Source organism: Cottoperca gobio, chromosome 9 (assembly GCF_900634415.1).
Source record: "Cottoperca gobio chromosome 9, fCotGob3.1, whole genome shotgun sequence".
Classification (NCBI taxonomy): domain Eukaryota; kingdom Metazoa; phylum Chordata; class Actinopteri; order Perciformes; family Bovichtidae; genus Cottoperca; species Cottoperca gobio.
The window spans coordinates 17,646,777-17,669,046 of record NC_041363.1 but is presented as its reverse complement, the minus strand read 5'-3'; the positions used below and the strand labels follow the sequence as shown (position 1 = coordinate 17,669,046).

The 22,270-nt window shown below is 42.7% G+C and overlaps 1 protein-coding gene across 1 annotated transcript; it reads right to left on the bottom strand.

Annotated features, from left to right (window-relative positions):
- Window positions 1-121: 121 nt before the first annotated feature.
- LOC115013791 (rho guanine nucleotide exchange factor 28-like) lies at window positions 122-22,270 on the bottom strand. The gene is given in 31 exon segments (XM_029440298.1): window positions 122-1,130; window positions 1,270-1,648; window positions 1,808-2,059; window positions 3,259-3,423; window positions 3,576-3,680; window positions 3,772-3,819; window positions 3,901-4,034; window positions 4,200-4,331; window positions 5,062-5,253; window positions 5,368-5,465; window positions 5,632-5,810; window positions 5,908-5,984; window positions 6,068-6,322; window positions 6,801-6,918; window positions 7,022-7,078; window positions 7,080-7,148; window positions 7,227-7,477; window positions 7,682-7,822; window positions 7,912-8,042; window positions 8,279-8,405; window positions 8,936-8,993; window positions 10,006-10,061; window positions 10,332-10,476; window positions 11,238-11,361; window positions 12,892-12,934; window positions 13,911-13,991; window positions 14,199-14,313; window positions 14,963-15,068; window positions 15,760-16,136; window positions 16,293-16,414; window positions 22,019-22,270. Coding segments are annotated over 31 exon segments (4,413 nt in total). The 5' UTR covers window positions 22,104-22,270; the 3' UTR covers window positions 122-939.

Here is a 22,270-nt window from a genome sequence, read left to right as displayed (position 1 = left end):
GTAGAAGTATTACGTAATTATGAAACATCAGGACCAATGAGAGGTGTGCAAATGTCAAACGGATGTTCCCACACACACACACACACACACACACACACACACACACACACACACACACAAGATGTTTGCCACAATAGTTTTATAGACACAACACAATTCTGATTACAGAGATTACAAGAGAACACATCACATAACAAAACTATTATTAATGTTGACAGTGCATGAAGCAATTTACACACAATAAATTATCAGAAAAGGTGATGAACAGGAAACATACAGCCATTCTTTACAGACATCACTTACAGTATCAGATAGCAAGGTTTTTGGCACTTAAGTGAAAAAACAAAAAAACAAAAAGGAATATAAGTTCCTCTTCCAACACAGTGTGCATAGGTAGCCTTTCCATAAAACTATACATATATTTAATATTTATACAATAATGTCAGTATACTTTTATGTCTTTTAGATGCTCACAATATAATAGCACTCTATAAATTGGGGAAGGGCTCAATTGGCTGGTAAAATATTTCCATTTTATTTTAAGTGCTCATGTGAAAATGACATCAATACTTCTGTCCTGAAATCCTGGTACTTTAGTGTCCCAGTGTCTGGGGTACAAATGTAGCTCTGTCATTAAACAAGTGCAACAGATACTAAAACAAAAATCAAAGTAGAAGTAAATACATGGGGTACAAGTATCAAAGCTGAAGAATTTGTTTGAAAAAAGGCACAATGGTTTCATGACGCAGGAAGTGAAATAATCAATGTCCACCCCATACACTGATCAAGGCACATGTATCTGTGCATATTTCCTCCCTGCAACTATTCCCTTATTTGATTATTCAGGTTTTTCAAAAATTAAAACAAACGCACACATATACACAAACACATATAAGCGACAGATATATTATTTTCGGTCCAGCTAGCATTGCTCGTTTCTCAGAGATAAACAATGTTCTCCTCGCCTCCCTCCTCCCCGTTCTGTCCTTCAAGAGAGAGGTAGGCCTGCGGGGGAAGGAGCGGGGTAAGAGAAGGAGACAAGGAGTAGCCATCCTCATAAAGTCTGTGACCTGTGACCTCTGACCTCCAGGGACGCAGGGGCCGCCTGTCCAACGGCAGGCTGAAGTCTGCTAAAAGGAGAACAACAGAAGCGGACATGAATAAGATCGTGTTTTGAAGGTACGTTTTTGAGCTGAGCTGAGCTGAAAGGAACCTACAGCAACATGACAGACACAGCACACTACACTATATGGGGGAAGGAATGCTTACTGTTGTTGGTCCTTTGTGGCTGTGCAGTGACCCTGCTGCTGAAGGGGTGGACAGAGTCATTCAGAGGCCGCGGGCAGCCGTGGTTGTTGCTGTAGTTTGGGTATGTCACACCATCCGGAGGCTGTTTGCTGTGTGCCTGGCTCAGCAGGGTGTTGAGGCTGTTGTAGAGGCTGGCACTGAGGCCGAGGTTTGCGGTGTAGCTGGAGCTGTGCAGAGGGATGTCATGGTTCTTCCTCGGCGCAGAGAGCAGACGCTGGTGCTGGTTGTTGTTGGCGGGCTGGTGGAGGCGGTTCTGCTGGAGGGAGGCAAGTAAAGTTGTCTCGTTCTCGTACGCTGAACAGTTACCATCCAGGCTGCCTGAGCGGCTGTGGCTGGACACCTGGGACATTGAAACCAAATAAAATCAGAGGGGACATGGTTTGCTTGGCAGTGTTTTTTATTTTCACTTTTTGATTGCTCCGATCCACATAAACATTTTCACCTCGTTCCTCCTCTTTCCCTTCACCTCCCTGTCTCTCTTCCCCCGTCCCTTTCTTACCTTGTATCCATCCAGTGGTATTGTGACAGGCAGGCTGCTCTGGCGCGTGTGTCTCCAGCTCTGCAGTAGCCTCTGCTGGGCTTCGATCTGCTCCTTCTCCCTCTCCACACTCCTCTGGCCCTCCCTCAGGCGGTCCAGATTTTGCTGATACTCCAGCAGCTGAGCCTCCAGCTCCTCACGCTCGCAGCGCAGACGGTCGGCCTCCAGGAGGCACTGCTGCTCTCGCTGCTCCAGCACACTCTCCTGCTCACACTGGAAACACACAGGGAATATTCACAACACAAAGTTAAGGCATCTCTTTTTATGAGTTCTTACAGTCCCATTACAGCAACTTTACGTTCAAATGAGGTATTATCTATGCAGGGTTAAAGGAAAGAAGCTTTTAGGGATCTATCTTTTATTCCTGGGTTAATTTTATTATTTGTTAGAGCTACATATTATTCCTGTGTTGGGATTGTCCTGGCAATATTTCTGAGGTTGGCGTCTTCCACCACTTTACTTTATGACTTAAACAATGAGTGTGTTTGAGTTTGAGAAAAAAACAAGAGCTTTTTTGTAAATACAGCATTTTATACTGATGTTAGATGAGAGGAGGCTCCAATTTACTCACCAACATCATTCCCGACGGACAAGAATGCATTGCTGCCACATTTTACGTAAAGAATTAAAGTATACGTGTTGCAAATGTTTAGAAACTAGTTAGCCAGGCATCCACATGTACAGGCAGAAACTGCTGTGGTTAAAGAGAAAGGAAGTTACAACATCTCACAACTAAATAAAACCTGAACTGCACTGCACATCATGTACTGTTACTATCTACACTTATGTGATCAGGAGAGGAGAACTCATAGGACATTATATGTCATAGGAGATTATCCCTAAAACTTCACACACACACACACACGCACACGCACACGCACACGCAAACACACACACACACACACACGGACTGAAGGAGCCACAGCTGCCCCGAGTACTGTTACTTTGAATAATAATAAACCATAAATGATTTACTGATTAAATAACTTTAGTAGCGTGTCACTTTAAATAAAACACTGGCACAGTACTGCCTCATAACAGATCATGAATGTCTAAAACTATTAATAAAAGTGGCACGATGAATGCAGTAAAACGTAATGGAATAAAAGTAATGATTTCTTCCTTTAAAGTTTACTCAAATTAGAGTAAAGAGTATGCTGCAATAAAAGTACACTGACACAATTTAATCAAAAAGGTAAACGTAGCTCCTTACTATCCACCTCTGATTTGTTGCTATGACAGCCTTCTCTTTTTCACTGTTTATATTTATTTCATTATTTATTCAAAAGGTACAGTATATCAACTGGCAGTGTTTTCGTCTGGCTGTTTGGTACAGGTGCTCACCACAACACATTTTGTGTGTCGCCAAAACGGAGAACTGAAAACAAAAGAAACCTCAGCATCAGACTTACCTGTTGTTTCTCTCTGGCCAGACACTCTTTGTCCCAGCGTTGCTGCTCGTGCTTCAGCTTCACATGGAGTTTCTTAACCTCATCCACCTCTTCTTTCTTCCTCTCTAAACCCTTCTTTTCTACGTCCTCTTTCTTCTTATCGATGCTCCTCTGCTTCTCCTGCTCCTGGAGACAAACCCAAACTGGTTGAATATTATCTGTCATTATTTTAAAAAAGAGGCAACTGAATGCTAGTGTAACTCCCTAACAACACTGATACACTGGTACTGTACGAAGTAAAGATATTTATTGGAACATGTATATCATGCGACTCATACCAGACTGTTTTGGAGGGAAGTGAGTGTTCGGAGCTGAGGTCTTTCTCCCTCATGGAGAAGGAGTTTCTGGACTTCATAGCAGCTGTCCTGCAGGGTAACAGCAGCCTGCCAACACAAGGAGGAGACAGCTGGTCACACTCCAGTCACTGACCCCATCCTTTACCAAACACAAATATCCACGTGTGTCTTTTCTCACCTGCAGACTATAGAGCAGCTGAGTCAGACTCTGAACGCTCTCAGCCACCTACAGAAAACTGTGTTATTACAGTGGAACAATAATCAATATTAATTGTTATGAGCAAACATTGGTCAAACATGGTTGAACCTTTAAGAGTGTCCCTTTGGTGTCTCCTCTCCTCAGCTCGACAGCAGAGCTCCACAACGCGCTGTCCAGCCCCATCAGCTCGCTGTCTGATCCAAGAGAGGTGGAGCTCATACTGAGCGTGCTCAGATAATCCGCTGTAGCAACAAGACAACAAGACGTAAATGACACTGCCTGTAAATATTAGGCAATGTGCTTCAACCCCATCGATAAAGATCAAGAAGTGAGTGGGCAGCAATGTCAACTGAAGGACGAACGTCACAGAAGGACATTCAGAATTACAGTGTAAGTCTGGGACTCACGCTCAGAGGGAGACTCCTGAATGCTGCTCCCGTGGCTGTTGTAGCTGAAGCACTCTGGTCCTCGGACCGGAGAGCTCTGGCTTTTTACAGTAAGGCCATCACAAGCCTGCAGGATGGTGATCAGGTTCTCCGCTGCAGTAGAAGCAAAACTCATGATTATTCTGGGAACAAGACTGTTTTCCAAATGCCAACCAACAAAGACATTAACATAAACCTACAGTATACCATAAAGTATTATAGTGAACTTTTAATCATTTGTTTTATTATGCAGTTACACGTTTATGTTGTTTCCTAAAATGTTGAATGTAGACTTTAGTCATGTGTGTCGTCATTTTCATATTGATATTTGCAGTCATTCTACAGACGTTTGTAAGTCTAATACATCATTCTAATAAAAACAAATTGTTCAATATATATTTAGTACAATGCAGTACAGCTGCATTGATTAGAAGTCATGCATGTCGCCACGACAAGGGACAATAAAGTATGAGGAAAGAAAAGAAAAGAGGTATAGTCAGCCAAATAAGTAAAAGCACCAGTGTTGGTGTACCAGGGGCTTAAAGAAATAGATTCAATTTGTTTAAGATGAATAAAAATGGGTTTCTTTCTCAATAATGTTGCTTAGAGTCCCCTTTTCAACAAGGCCTCAGTATGAAATGCTATAATGTTAAGTGTTTGATAGTGTGTCCCACATATGGATTCTATTTAGGCTGCTCACCAAAATAGATTTTCCCACACTGAAAATACTTTTTTATTTATTTATTTATTATATAAAATCGGTGTTGAGATGCTGTTCAAAGTGAAGAGAATGGTGCATTCATGTTCATTTTCATGTAGGTTAATCACCAGGCAGCTCTCTTACCTTCTCTGAGTGCAGCTGTAAGCAGAGAGGAGGCCTGCCGTGGCGCCTCACCGTCGGTGTCTTGTTGTACCAGCAGATGGCGATGTGGTACAGGCTCTGGTGAACGGAGGGTTAACTCTGTAAGCTCAGCATAAAGCTGTAACTTCTCCTCCAGGCTGTTGCAGATTTGCTGGTCTTGACCCAACAGTGTCTCTGTACAGATCAAACACTAAGATTAGGACTCGTTGTTTATGGTTCTGTCAGAGAACGATGCGACGCTCAAAGGAGGACAGGTGACAGATACAATGGGCACACAAAAGTTTTCACCTTGGAACTTAGTGATCTTCTGAACTCTCACTTCTGCCACTCGCCTGGCCTCCTCTGTCTCAGCATTTCTCTCCTCCTCCTCCTCTTCCTCAGGACAACTACCAGGTAGACCAGTAAGTTAGATAATGAGTAACACACACTCACACGTACAAACATTAACCAGGCACACACACACACACACAGATTCTAAGTAGGAGTCCTGACATACGCATACCTGCACAGACAGAAATTTGACTTGATACACACACACACACACACACACACCTCTCTACAGCTTGTCGTATGTGTCTCATCCACGCATTCCTCTCGTCTCTAGTGGTGGTGTGAACTTCATACATCTCTGGTCCCACTGAGGAGGCGGAGATGAGGAACATCCCTCTCTCCTCATTGGCTACTTCTCTTACTATGAGCTTCTGCAGAGGGATTACAGGAGGCTTCTGGTCCTATAAAAGCAGACATAACACACAAAGATGAGTTAGAGGACGAAGACAAATGGATAAACAGTGGGATAATGTCTTGGATCTTCAAGTTGAGGCTTACCACAGCAGCAAATACAAAGCGTTGATCTTTCTCTTGCAGGAAAACCAGAACGTCTGTGAGCAGGAGAGCCAAAGTATCTGAAAACGGAAAAGAAGAAATAAGTGTGTATAAGTTCTGTTAAATTCAAAAGATCTTGTGGCACAGATGATCTCATACACACCTTTCAGACGGCCTGTGGCAGTCTTCCAGTAGACCAGCCCTTTATAATGCAGATCCCTGTGTTTGCTATGCAGGTCCTGTTTGCGAAACACCTTGTCGTTCTTTAGTTTGGCGAAGCTCTTGTTCTCCAGCCGGGCCAGCACTTCCTGCAGCTCCTGACACCTCTCATTCTTATTCACAGTCAAGTCCACCGCAGCGATGACGTCGCGGATCTGAGCCAGAGCCCTCGACAAGTCAGAGTGTTCCTGACTTCCCTCTGTGCGGGGAAAGATGTAACAGAGAGGTCACATTAAAATAACATTTTTCCCTGAACAAAACACAGTTCATCAATGAGACAGCACTCAAAGTGAAAATAAAAGGTTCAGACATTAAGGCTCTTGCACACATCACGCAGGTACACAAAGAGAAGTGTTTAGCACATGTCGGCTCTCTGCTTACACAGCGATACAGATCGACTTTCTTCATCCATTAATTGTCATGAAAAGCAAATATCATTTTCAAGCAGGATATAAAAAACAGCAACATCATCCAGCACTACAAAAATGAAGAATTCAAAATGTATAATACATATTCTACTTAATGTGACACTTTAATGATGAACACAGGACCTCTATCTATATCTAGTTGCATATTAGTACATTTCATGCAAACATTTGGACTTTTGAAACACATTTTAGACACAAGAAATGAGTTGCACAGTTAGTTTTGTTTCGGAGACAGTGAAGCTGACATACCCTGAGTGTAATGTAATATCCTCTCCAGCAGGACCGGGTACTTGGTGATGCGCTGAGTGACCAGCAGGATAAATTCTGGCACCTCTCTCCGTCTGACCAGTGTGTTATTGCTCTGTTGCTGTGAGCAGAGAGGTTAACACCAAAATGAGTCCCTGCTCTATCAAGACATTTTACTGTAAACCCCTCATTTAAAAGCACAAAGTCTGGAAGCAGGAGCTTACTTTGACAAAGTTTTGCAGTTTTTTGTTTTGCTGCTGCAGCTCTTTGAAGACATTGACAGGCCTCGGTGTGATGGCTGCAGAACTCTCCGTACACCTGCTTCATCTTCTCAGCATATTCATCTGAGAACTGAGAAAGAGGCCGTAAGAGGTTGACTGTAGACATCATCTGCGTGTGTTTATGTGCACAAATCCATCTTTAACCAACCTGCTGAAGCAGAATATCTCCAATATGATGAATGAGGTAATTTCGGGGGTTCTCAGGTTGGGTCGCCGACTGTCGGCGTTCTTGAAGTGCTCCGAAGAGGTTTTTGTGAAAGAGCAGCAGGGGGTCCAAGCAGGGGAAGATCCGGGCCACACAGTCCCAGTCGAGCTGCAGCTCCTCCAGCATGCCTCTCCTGAACACCTCCGACATGACCGTCAGGGTTTGGATGTGGTGCAGCTCTGTCTGCATCAGCTCTATATCGGGGCAATCAGAGTGGATTAACTAATGTTTGGCTGAAACCAAGTAGAACAACAAGGAGTAAAAGTGGCTTCATAACTGTTTGAGTAATTCATTTCAACAAATTCCTCCAACAACAGGACATTTGAGTAATACATTTACAATTACAGATACAGTATGCAGGAGTTAATAAAACTCTCCATGAAGAAGAGTTGTCCCACCATAAATAACATCCTGTCGTTTAATGGTGTGCCTGTCGAGTTGCCTGCAAAACTCCGGACTGACAGCCAGACTCCATGACTCCACGTCGAGTCCCAGCAGGTCAGCTGACAGGTCGCTCATTAGAGGAGCATCCACAGCATCTGCAGGGACAGAAATAACGAGCAATGTAATTCTCAATGTTATGTGCGTGTAGGTGTGACAAACTACGATGTAAGCTCGTCTTTCTCACCTTGTGAGGTGGTTGGCGGCTCGGCTGACGGGGGAGTCGCTGTGACCGGTGTTCCCTCATCAGACAATGAACTGTTAGTGCAAGCTGTCACACTGCACTCACTGTCCACCCCTGCTGTATCACTCAGCCGCCTGCACACACACAAAATAAGTCAGTGTTGCACGGGGGGTGCATGATTACGAGCTAAAGTTTTATTTACTTCTGCTATCGGAATACAGAATTGGTGGAAGTGTGCATACATTAGTTAGTAGTAGGCTTTTTGTTAATAACTGAGGACTGTAGATGTATATTGTATGGAGCTCTGAATTACACATTGCATTAAGATGCATGGCTACATTGACGTACAGTGGTAACACTGCCAGCCTACCTGCTGTCTATAGAGATGGAGAGGCTTTTGGAGAGAGGGGCGACTGTTTCTCTCTTCTCTCTGGTTGTCGTGGGAAGGGAAGAGGAAGAGGAAAAAATGGAGGCTGGAGAGTTGTCCTTCACAGAGTCTGGAAGAAGGACCAGGGAAGAAGCAGGAGGAGGAATCAGTCACACAATCCATGTTTTACCATTCCACAAATACAAGACTTCAAATGTCATCATGCTTTGTTTATATCTTGTTTAACTGGGCATGCAGCCTACAATTGTCACAAATATGTTGTTGTAATGGAAGATAGTGTTTGACCTTGACACCTTTGTCAGACATCAAACACTTCAGACAGTGAAGACACAGAGCTTCACATAAAGGAATATAAGGACAGTGTCAATGCAAGAGAAGCACCAAACCTCTGTACGGATGCACAAACACAATCCAGGACAGATCCCCCACTGAGATAGATTAAAATTTAACTTTTTACCAGGGAAAGAACAACAGGGAAGACATGAGAGGGGGGGGGGCAATGGCTTACTTAATCTACTACAGGAGAAACAAGGGAGGACAGGTAAAAACTTAATCAAAGACCAAGGGAGGACACTATGGGAAGACACAATGGGGGGGGGGGGGGGGGGGCGGGGGGGCATGCTGTCATTTTTGACTCACTGTGTGGGAGAGACAAAGTCTTGCTTTTCATCAGCAATGCATTCCTCTCCTGCGGCTTCTGAGGACACACATAATCACATCAACATCAGCATCTGTAAATCATCGTGTGCGCATTATATTTTAAGTTATTGTGGTTGCAACATAACATATTCAGTCAATACCGAAGTGGATTTATGCCTTAACAAAATCATTAAAGCCCCCCCAGATACTCTTGTTATGCATCATCACTTTGGGATGTTCAACACATTCCAGTAGTCCCTTTGTCACCTTCTTGTTGCACTCGCTTCCTCTCAGCCTGCCTCTACTTCAGTAACTCATTTACTTCTTGTTCTGGCTTTGTTTGGTTTTTTGCCTTTATGAGACGGCACAGCAGAGAGCGACAGGGAACGCAGGGCGAGAGAGGGAATGACCTGTAACTAAAGCTGGAATTGAACCGGGGATGTTGCTGCCACACACAGCTCGCATCACAGATCATTGGACATGGTGGGTTGGACAGTTACGGGTTTCCAACATTTCCCAAGACGGATTTAGAAAAAGTTTGATGAACATAATCAATAGCTGTAGCACAGCAACACATTTAATTGTGTACTTAAAAGGTAACGTGGAGTTTTTCACCACTAGTAGAGCTATAGAGCAATGTTTTTACGAGTGGGTCGTTTGTATTACGCTCGCGCACAAGGACGTTTGTGCAATTGGGCGAGTGCACAGGTGGTGGGTTAATGCTCAAATGCAACACACACGTCTTGTCAATGCATTTTGATCTATTGAGGCAGTGAAGGGTTACTCCAGTGATGGAGTTTGGCACCAAAGATTTTGATGATTTGTGAGAGACAATTTCTTTTACAAAGAATGTTTCAAATTGAAGCAGAGGTCAAAATATTCAGACTTTTGGTCCTTTGTATAAACTTTCTCCCTGAGCGGATGTTTGACTCGGGAAATCATGCAACATTTAAGAAGAAGCTCTTATCAAATATCTTAAAATGACACCACATTATTTTAAAAATATTCTTTTACTTGTGCTCGTTGGTTTTGAGATGAAATGTTAAATAGTGTGTGATGTTGCTGCTTACCTTTCCACACGCTGCAACAGACTCTCTGCAGTTTTTATGGACATTTAGGAAACAGTCTGCACACAAAAACAAATGAAATCCAAGTTAATTTCATCAGTTAACTGATAATAAACAAAATGAGCACATCCCTGGTTTCAGAGTCCAGATGGCTGTCAAACGGCCCCGCTCCTCACGATGTTGACTTTGTGAGAGGAAGAAAACTGACTTCATGTCTTCTGCTAAACAAAACATCAAGGCAGCACGTGCGAAGAGATTTACACAAACCCTAAACAGTTCAGCCACCACAGGACATAAAACAACAACAGTACTGACAGTATAATACTTACTGGAGCACTGCAACAGCTCCTTCCCAGAAACAGACTTATCACAGGCCACACAGAGAGCGGGACCAGAGGGAGACACAGGAACAAACTGGTGTCCATTAGCGGCTCCTGACTTCTCCTTTCCCTCCTTCACTTCTTTCCCCTTCACCTGAAACACAAGTCATAAATATTTTAAACATACTCATTCAACTGACATTTACTGCAGCTATTGCCCCCAATATCATGTAAACCACCAACGTAGAAATAACATGACATGAGCAGCAGGCACAAAGAGGTATAGAGCGGTCGTCTTCTTGCTGTAACGCACCTGTTAAAGTGGAGTTAGTGGAGATAAAGTGGCCTCTGAGTGAGCTTTTCTGTTTACTTTAATAAGTTCCACGTGGACGGCTGCTGTGCTTTATCCTTAGGGGGGGCATTAGGGGGATTCCTCTGTGCATGTGTGTGATAGTGCGATGTTTATTTTCTTATCCAACTTTACAAGGAAGTCTGAGAGTGTATGTTTGTTTTTTGACTGTTGGTGTGCATCGTGTGTGTGTACATGCATGGAAACATGTTCTGGAACACACACACACACACACACACACACACGTGTTTAGAAGATTGAAAGTGTCCTATGGAATGTGTTTTGGCTCCTCACGCTTTGTGGAGGGGTCTACACATTATGTAAGAGGATAATTTTTCACTGTGTCCCGTTGCTAAGACCTAAGGAGAGGGAATTTTCTCCCTCGCCAAATAAAGGCACCGCACACAGACAATGGCTCCCCAACGGAGGAATTCTGACCTGGCGTGTCTGAGAGGTGGTAAACCTTTTACAGCTCTACTTTGGAAAACTTTTCAGCTCTGACTTTCTTTCCAATAAAGTTCAGCTATAGGGTTTTGTCAATCATATGTTCCACTGTGTCGCCTCACCTTTGTCTTGTTGCGAGTGCTGGACATCCTGCTTTTGAGGAAGCTGAAGGTCCGGCTGACTTTGTACTTCTCTGACTCGACCTTCGAGGGGATTATGTATTTATCCCACTCCTCATCCTCGATCCTGTTTCAGTGTGAACAGTTCAGTCAGTAGCCATCACAACTCCTACCATCAATTTGGCCTGTGGAAGACTGAAGCATTCAAGCCCAACATGCACACTCTTCATAAAGCTACTCATTCTTTTAATATACTAAGAAGAGTTGAATAAGCAGGTACATTGGTGTCATGCTGGAATGAAAGAATGTCCAGACAGTCTTCCAGGACCCCGGGTCTACAGATTATTACTCTTAACAACATGCTTGGCATACTTGTAAGTCACAATGGACTCTAGTGGATTCTATTTATAGCATGACCTTGGCAAGATGCAATTAATAATGTGTCAACTGTTTACAGCAACTTATGCTAGTTACATTACACATTCTAGGTGAGAGGAGACAGAACGTAAAGAAGAGAAACATGCAATGTCACATCAAACATCTACTGTAACCAGACATAAAGGTGTTAATATAATCTACTTCTGAGTCGGGGATGGTTTTGCGGCGGGGTTAGAATGAGTTAAGCCACACATGCATGGCTGTGAGGCCGTTCTGGTGAAAACATACTCTTTGAGGAACTCTGTGAGGGTGAGGTGTTGGAGCGATGCGCTGCTCTCCTCCTCTGCTGACTGGGCCCGCTTACGGAAACCCAAAACCCTGCGTGGATATAACAAACCTCAGACCGTGTTGTTGTCAATGGGCTCATCAGGAGACTCACAATGTGAAAATATGTGTGGCATCTAAGATTAGAGTCTACAAACCATTTCTGGGTCTAACAAAGCTGCAAGGACGAGTAAGATGACTACATGTCACATGGATGTTTGAGCTACATACGTATTTATGGTAATGGTAATGTATTAGCCAAAGCTTCTGGCAGAGGCAGCAACCACATGTTGATGGATGCTGATATTATGAAGGACATGAATGGTAAGTGAGTCTGATAAGGCTGGTGTTGTGAACATTGTAGTATTAATATGATCTAGTCTAATACAATAATCCAGTGATGTAATATGATAATCAAATTGCCTAAAATGTTTCCTCTGTCAGCAATGCATGGTTATTATCAAACAAAATGTATTAGTGCATGATAGATTTACGAGGCGGTGAGATGAAATTAAAATGAATATGGATTGTGGGATTTATGAAATGAAAACCATTAAGCAAAATGTGTCACATAGTAGGATTGTAAAGCAAATGTTAATTCAGTATGCCTGTTAAAATCTACAAATACATACTACAAAATGTACATACTACAAGTTCAGTATCATTAGAAATGAGCTAGATGTTCCTGAGGCCTGGAGTCCAGGCGAGTTCTGCTGTTTACTATTTTGAGGTTGCAATCAGAGCATATTCTGGCCTCTGCCTCGCAACAGGAAGTATGTCACATCCTGCACACTTAGACCCCGACCACAGGTTTAATACTGGAGATACACATTCAAAAACGCACACATAAACATTTGTAGGCACATTGAAACCAATCTCCAACCACTGGTCAACATTAAAGGGAAGAAGATCTGAGCAATGGGTGTATTTCTCCTCAGCACATGAAATGTTTTACCTCTTTTCTCTGGTCGTCTCAGTCAAGCTGAAAGCTCTCTGCTCTGTAAAGTAGAGTAACAAGGACAGATGACAAATGAGGAAGCCAAACATACATGTCAATACAATTGAAGACATCATTACAGATGAAAAGTGAATTAGCCATGGGTGTTTGAAAACCAGCATCCCCAATCAGAATGATGTTAGAAGCAAATACAAGAATCGGTCTGGATCCATCAAACCCCTTCAGAGGAAGACTTAAAGAGTTTTGCCTTGAAAAACCAGATGACACCAAAGATGGAAAATCAAAACTAAGAGGGATACAATGTACCAAAATGAAAGCAGAGCAGATCCCTTAGGGTAGAAACAAATCCTTCAGATGATTAATAAGAGTTGCGCAGAGAGTATTTTTCCAAAGCCTGAGGATATAAAAAATGCACAGTCTGAAAGATTCAGACCTCTGCTTGTCAGTCACCGTATAAATGAGTGGAGTCTGAATGACTATTGTTTTATTACTGAGAAAAAGGTCTTGACATCAAGCTTTGTAGAAAGTCTGCTATTGATCTTTTAGCAATTCAAAAATAATAATGAATATGTTTTTCTCTGAGACGGTGGTTTCATGGATTACACAATGTGACTGCCGCACTTACCACTAAAGACTAAATCTTACCACAGATAAAGGGCTGCACCATTTGGGCCACAATGAGAAACATCATTGTTTTTCAAAATTGTGTGGAATCAAAATATCTGGGAGAATCCTTTTACAGTAAAGTGTGCTGCAAAACGATTCGGTTTCTCCATGAAACAAGTCCAATTCAATCATTTTGACTCCAGTTCTTCCATCTTGTATAAATATACTTTTAAATTACACTGGGTCATGAAAAGTTTAAATATACCAGACATGCCTTTTAATTGTGCAGCTCTTGATAATCACAAGTTTATCCCATGGTTAACCAGAAAGAGCAGAAAGACACACTGGAATGTATTCACCAGCAAACCAGCAGCGTCTACTTTGCCTTTTGAAGCTTTCCTTGTACTTACTAACTTGGTTGAGACGAGAGAGGGATTTAGAGAGAGATAAAGTTTGAAGTAGGGAACGACCACTGCTGCTGAATGCACCATCTACACAGGACAAAGCATGGCCTTAATGCTGCGCACTCGCACACGAGTAGTGGAGCTGACATTAAACACACATGCAGTTTATAGAGGTTCAGTTGATTTATGACACCTGTCTGGTCCTCCCCCTGTTAGACATGTGGCACATGTGTCCATTCAGCTGGCTCCTGGGAACAGAGAGGTCACAGGGCAAAGGAGGCAAAGTTCACTCACCTTCTGCCAGGTCTGTGACGATTGCGTCTCGGTTTAGCAGTGGCCGTGACGGCTTCGCCTTGTTGGGGGAGGAGTAGGAGTAGGAGCGCAGGCGAACTTCGGCTTCCTCTGGGTTCTGGTTGATCAGAAGGAACAGATCAGTCAGAGCAGTAAACAGAAGTTCACAGGTTCATTTCTGTGAACGGGAACAGATTCACTCAATACATGACCTTTCGTTCACATTATTGAGCAGTTGACAGTCTGAGGGTTATCAGCTGGTGATTGTAGGGCCGGCTGTGTATGTTCAGTGCATTTACTGTTGTGAGTGTTTAGTGTTTTATTGTGCTTGTGATAACGTTTTGTAATGTGCAAATCCTGGTGCAATATTTGCACTTAAACACACAACAACAAATCGACTGCAGCCAACGGCCAACAAGCATGTAGAGAAATAAACACCTTCCGTGTGTGCCCTCTTGACTTAAGTCGTTTGTTTGCTTACCTCACTTCCATTTCTCTTCTGGTGCACTAATTCGCTAAAGCTGAACAGCCAATCAGAGTGATATATTTTGCCGACAGTCTCCGAAACTGTCGGCAGGGCTTGGTGTGTCATGTCCTTTTACATTTCGTGTCTAGTGGGCAATATATAAGACAGTGTCATAAAGACAGTGTTTTTAAATGAGGGGAAGTTTTGCAGGCATTCTCTTTCAGTCCATATGGGATTCCATCTGCATGGAGAACAACACTGTTTTTGTACATCTAATACAACATCTTTAATGGTGGTGTACCTTGGCGGACGTGTGCGTGCTGTCAGAGAGTGTGCGATTAAAGTCTGGTGACGTGTCAAAAGAGTCCCTCTCCTTCTCCTGAGCTGGATCGTAGGATAGAGTGCTTCTTTACAGATGAGCAGGGGTAGGAATGTCCCAGTATGTCGTCTTCTCCACTGTCACACTCAAGACTAGGACTGTGCACACACACACACACACACACACACACAAATATTCAGTCTACAGAATTATATCAAGCTGGGAACATACTGACATACATTACATTACAGTTGTAGACAACAACACTGTTCAGGTCCTTGATGATCACCACCATTTTTCACAGATAAGTGAGAATTATCTTGATCTGGCTACATCTATAATCAGGGTCTAAACTGTGTAGCTCACAGAGACGAACCTGCAGCAGAGGAAACTGCAAGGAATGTTCAGCAACTACAACACGCAAACAGCTCAATTGTGTCCCGGCTTCCTGTCACTTTCCGCACCTTCACCGACTACAATCACTGCATAAAATGTCAAGAAATGCTTTGGCTGAAATTCCACACAGATGATACTCTTATCATCTGGTTATCTTAAAAAGGGTTAGTCACAGGAAGATCGTAACAAGTTTAAAATTAGTGCACTGATTTTATTATTCCACAAGAATCCACTTCTGCAGTGTTTGTTCTCTCACTTTAACATAAAACAACTCGACAGTTGTAAGGCAGTCACGTTAAAAGTGCTGTAATTAAATATAATAGTTCACACTTTGAGTGCCTTTGATTTTTTTTATTCAAACATTAACAGCAATAGCGTCCTACCTCAGGCCCCGGCTCGCCTCAGTCAAGCTGCATCCTCTGCGGTTTAAAGCAGGAGAAACTGGCAGACACGGCTGCGTCTGACGCCTCTGTGCTCCCTCAAACAAACGGAAGGCGGAAGCCAGGGGGGAGGAAGGAAAAGACGGGGAGGAAGAAAAGGGACAGTGGGGAGACATACGAGGGGATGGCTCCTTGTGATTCTCCAGGCCTTGGATTCCCCTCTTCTCATTTTGGGGTGAGGACGGGTGCTGGTTCTGGGAACAGTTCCCTGAGTCATCGGGAGTCATGGAGAAGGAGTCCCAGCATGGGCTGCCAATATGTGGCGCAGGGCTCCCCTCTTTCTCCCCCGGAGAGCGGTATTTAATGTCAGCTTCATCCACCTGGAACATAAAAGGGAGAAAGTAAAGGAACCATTTGTAGCTCCAGTAATGGAACATTTTACATCACAAGCCACTTAATGTTATAAACTATATAACTGATGTACATATTTGTACTTACGCTACTTAGAACAAAACACTAATTTCAAGCCAACTCACCTGGTCCACCAGCATGGCGTTAGCATACACTCTGTCTTTGCCGTGTATCATCGCTGACAGTCTGGCAGCTGCAGCCAGAGTCGGGGACCGGGCCGGGCTCTCCCTTATGGACTGGCTTTTCTCTACACAGAGGGAGGGAGCCACAAAGAGAGAGAGAGAGAGAGAGAGAGAGAGAGAGAGAGAGAGAGAGAGAGAGAGAGAGAGAGAGAGAGAGAGCGAGAGAGAGAGAGAGAGAGAGAGCGAGAGAGAGAGAGAGAGAGAGAGAGAGAGAGAGAGAGAGAGATTTTTCAATATTATATTTGGTTTCCACAGCAACTCTGAATAACTTCTCACAAACACAGGAAGTGACGTAGACATCCTGGGCACTGCATGACATTGTCCCTTATGAGTGTGTGCGTCTGTCTGAACGGCTCTTTGCACACACATGTGAATGGGTGTGCATGGAGTTGAGAGCGGGCATCTGTAGGCATGTTTCTTCCCCACCCTGCCTTCGATACAGCGGGTAAGTGGAAATAACTCCCGGTGAGCACACAGTAGCATTGAGAGGAACCCTTTCAACACAGTAGAGTCACTGTGAGCAGTAGCCTGCTTGTGCTGTTAAACAGGGGAAAACACTCCTACTCTAAACACACACACACACACACACACACACACACACACACACACAGCCCCTCTGGGACGCTGCTCTGTACGAAACACAGCTTCTTCACAACACAACTTCTTGGAAAGTATTTCAGGTTAGAAAACAACCTACAGGTAGGCTGAACGTTCTCACTACAACAAGCCTTTGATGAGACATTCATGCAGTACAGATAAGTATTCTTTAAGCTTATTTGCACAATGTAATGAAACGTAACTTAACAAAATATACACTGAAACAATGGAGCCAATGTGGAGGTGAAATTAGAAAAAATAACACTTTTACATATAATAAACCAACTCAATTACATGTAAATGTCAAAGCATGAATTAAAACATTACAATATACACACAATTCCATACATATGGTATATAAAGCATTTGGTGCCCACACTGTATATTCTGCATGTGTCTGTACTCTATACAGTATATGTATAGGTACATATTCTGTTCAATTGAATGCTCATGATGCAGTGTCCTGAATAAAATACAAAGTTGAATTGAATATAAGATTTAAACTGGTGGGAATAACTACTGAAAATGAAGGTTTTGGATGTGATTTGATCAAATGCTCCAGAACAGAAACTAATTGCATCGTAAGGTGAGATTCTTTGTCTTCTTTGCAAACATCAACCAACGACGAAAAGTTGTTTAAGTGCTTAGAAAAAGTGAACATTTAAACATCTATATTTCAATAACAACTTGTGAAGCTCCATGTTCTGATGAAGATCATGTGATAGGATCGAAAGCTCAAAAACAGCTACTAAATGGACCTTGAGGTGAAACTGTTTTGTTTCAAGAATGAACTTTTAAACTCAAAGGCTCAAACCCAAGCTCCTGTGAACTTCCAGTTGCACAGTAGTTTCCACTGTGTGTTACAGTACATGACATTGTTTGAGTTTTCCAACGTTGTCCAACCTCAGCAACACACTCACTGTGCGGTCGGTGCATTATGAAGTTATTTGTGAAAGTCGGATTTTGAATGTTGTCAAAATAACTTAAATCCAATGTGAACCAACATTCTGGTCAACTGACTTTTTTTGACTCCCAATTTGTTTTACTGCAACTATTCTACCATCAGTGGAGAAATCTGTCTCTGTCCCGTCCATGATGAATGTCTCGCTGTGTGATTGCTGAACATTGGCAGGATCTGGTCTAGAAAGAAGCCCCTGCTCTTTGATTCTGAGGAACAGATACCAACTTTATACTCTTACCATTGATCTTTTAAGCAGAGGACTAAAACTACATCACCAGAGATGAAGAACTTACCCACAAGCTACCCATACATCTACCACGTCCCCCTCAGCGCTCCATTGGAGTTTCTAATTAAGCACATTGAAAGTTTTACTAACTAAACATTTTGGGAAAAGTAAATGCTACAAACCAATACAAAGTAAAACAAAACAACATGAAATGGGATACAATTGCTCCAGTGAAGAGTGGAACTATATAAAACCCTATATATATATATATATATATATATATATATATATATATATATATATATATATATATATATATATATATATATATATATATATAGGGTTTTATATAGTTCCACTATATATATATATATATATATATATATATATAGGCTGGACCTGTTATTGCATATTTCAGTATCTAAATGTATCGGTACTACTTATTGTAATTATTATTATATATATATTGTCTCTTTACTTTTTTCCCTCTTTTTTTGTAAGGTTATACTGTCATGTTATGTGTATTATGTTGCGTGCATTCAAAAATAAACTAAAAAAGATTGTGATACGATCAAGTGTTTCACAGATATGACAACATTATGCACGAGAATAGCCGCAAAGAAAAGGAGATTTCACAATCTGCGAAGCAGTCACTGGAAAAAACTTGTAACCACATTATCAACCGGTGGAAACCGTGCAGAATGTGTCACACTAATCAGGACGGGCAGCCTCATTAGCTCAGTTATAGTATTAAGTTCCTAATGACAGCCTCACCTTACTCTGGCCAAGCCGTGTCTAAAACAATGCCGGTGGTGCAGAAATGTGTTTTTGGCACCGCTGGTTTCACCTAAACTCAATCAAGCAGGTATTTAACTCAGACTCAACAGTCTTCTTTTAAAAAAAAGAATCCATAGTTTATATATAGTTTCCAAGCTGCCAGCAACGCAGATGAAGAGCAAAGAAGTCCAGCATTTGTAGCAGAGAGTAAATCAGGCCAACAATTGGCTGTGCTTCCTGTAGGCAGTGAGTCCAATAAATCTGAGAGGCAACAGGGACTCAAGCAGACATTGATGAGGACACCAGATGAGTCCTGTTTCGTCCACAACAAATGTAAAGATATGGACTGAAGTAGAACCACTGCAGGATATATATAGAGCTCCACATCACTCCTTAAGTAATGAAGTATCTCTTCAACTGCATCACATCTCCCAGAACTTAAATGTATTGTAAGTTACGACAGCCTGAAATGAGCAAAATGTTAGAAAATCTAAACTTCACAACCCGTTCTTCCGTCTGGATCGTCTTAGTTGCACGTGAAAACATTATACTGTATATGAACATGAATCCAGATACGTGATACCTCCACAAAGTCACGTTCGACCTACTACGCATAGTAGGATTAGTTTTACGGCAACATCAAATCAAGAGACGGGGTCCGATTCTGGATGTGGGTCAAACCACTGTTTGAAAGCAGATATCGTTTCATATAGGCCCACTTAAGGAACCTGACAGTCAGGCCTAATAGTTAAGGTTCTGGGCCAGGTCCAAAGCCACGGCTGGCTGCCACAGGCCAGATCGTTCACACACCTCTGACCCATAAACACTGCCTCAGTGAACATTACTGTCAGGCGCTGCGATCTGTGTTTAACATAAGTTAACTGGGGGAATAACAGAGGACCATGGAGATCATATTTCTAACAAGTTAGAGCCGCACAAAATCAATCTTTCTGCCGGAGAAGCTGTCTTTATCGCTGAGACGAAGATTGCTGTCCGCAGGTTGGCATGTCAGAGAAGGTTTTAAGGAATGCCGAGCAGTGCGTGGGGCTATTTCTATAGGATTTTGCTCACAGAACGTATATTTGGAGTGATGTGATATTCAGAGCATGTCCCTGAGTGAGAGCCAACCCTATACAGTAGCAGCGCCCGGAGTAGCAGCAGAGAGAAAAAGAGAGAGCTCGAGCTTTACAGAGACCCAGACAAAGACAGCAGTCAGTGCCAGATTTCCAGACCAGGGCAGTTAAACACAGAGAGTGACCCTTCAACCCATGCACACCCCTGGGAGAGCGAGATCGAGGAAGGCAGGATGGAGAGGGGGGAGGCAGGGCCGTCACAAGGGCTCTTTCTCAAGGTTTACTCTCTTTGGAGGCTGCTGGTGTGCAAAACAAAATGTTCAAGACAAACCGAGAATCATAATTGTTAATTGCATAAACACCTAAGCTTGTTTATTATGAGTATAAAGGGGTCATTTGTCTATGAAATCCTTTCTTTTATGATGTAAGTCGCTTTATAAGCACCGCACTACGTTGGAGAGAGCTGGGAGATATTAGGAGCAGAGTAAAATAACAAGCAGAGTCTAAAAGAATCAAAACAAAGAGTGTTATTACCTTATAAGAGGGGAGAGCTCATTATTTGATGGAGGGCCGTTTAAATCATTAAAACACTTGTCCACCAAGATCCACAAACCCACTCTGAGCTATGACACCTGCGGTCAAACATCCCAGTCCAAGCATCACATTGTGCGTTCTCCGTTGTGTTTACATTTCAGTGTGTCACCCGGCCCGAGAGATCCAGGAAGAGGTAAACTCAGAGTGAGCAGCGATCAGTCCTCAAGAGTGAAGAAATAAACTTGTGGCTCGGCACACCTGAAATCACATTACACTTTGCAGGTGCATTTTTACACCAGAGCGGTTTTACTTCACATTTGAACATTGACTTCTGAACATTTCTAAATCCACTTGAAGAATATACGCTCAGTTTACGAGAAGTTTACATAGTGCCGCTGTCACTGCTCTTCAGCTGCATTGCACAGACAGGCAGTGTGTGTAAAATGTGCAGATGTCAATCACAATTAAGAAGCAATAACATGGATAATCTTGCAGAGGTTTATGGTGAAAAATGGGGAAAAGACTGGACTTGAGCCATGACACAGAAATGGCAGTAACTTGATCTTCCTCTGAGTGTCTCTCCCTCTCTCTCTCTCTCTCTCTCTCTCTCTAAAACACACACAGCACTGGACTGTTTAACTATTCTGGTTTAATCTAGCACTATTTTAAGCATACACTTTAGCTCTCTAGTGTGTTCCCAGTTTAAGTGCCAGGATTAAATTGATTTTGGTTAAGTTTCTCTTAAATTGACAATAAACTGTGGCAAATACTTCAGCTCCGAATGACACTTCAGTGACATAAACAAAAACTGATTATGCTTATGAAGTGCAGGTGTCTGAGCACAGGAGGAGTATATGAAAGCACATATTCAGCATTGGACCTCCTATTTGCACTTTATGGACCCCAGCACTCACGTGAACCACGACTCCTCAGCGGGGTTCATATATGCACACAACAGTGTGGACTCAGGATGTCGAAAGACCCCAAAACACTCAATCAGCTTCGAGTGGACATCTGACATTCCCCAACATACTGTCAGATATCAGGTTACATCACCGGCAAACATGCAGTTATCTCACTCTGATGCTGCAGAGGAGGCCTGTGAATATGACTGTGTTATGGGAACAGTCTAATTTTAACTGTATTGTCCCACAGTGAACAGCGCCAGGAGGGTAGTTTGTGGTGAAGTCTTCCATTTGCCATCTGTAACATGATGTAGCTTTACGAAAAGAGATGCAATTGAAAATAGAAAAACTGCAAAGTCTGTGTGCACACAAGTGAGCAGCTTTCTTTCTAATCCACACGCATCTCTCGTCTGTCAAACACTGCAGCAAGAAACACTTTGTCAACACTGTAACTGTGTTCCAAGAAAATCTGTGAGAAAGTGACCGTGTCAACCGAGAGTAACATAACAGTGAGTGCGGCAGGAGAGACAAACTTTGCTTCTATAAATGAATACATTACTTCCACATATATAGATTACAGTACCACTCAGTGTTACCTTTTTTGCCCGTCTTCTTGCGCATCCTCATCTTAGGAAAAGAGGGCCAGGAGTAGTTGAAAGGAGAGTCTGAGTCAGAATCCATGGTTTGCTATCTTCACGACAAATCTACATCCAAACAGCCCAAAGTGTTTAATAAATAAATGAACAGCGCCTCAGTTTACATCCATTTCCCAGTGGCTGAATAGACAGCGTTCACTCTCTGCAGTGTTCACTCTCCTGTTCCCAGAGCCCCGCTGTAGACACTCTGAC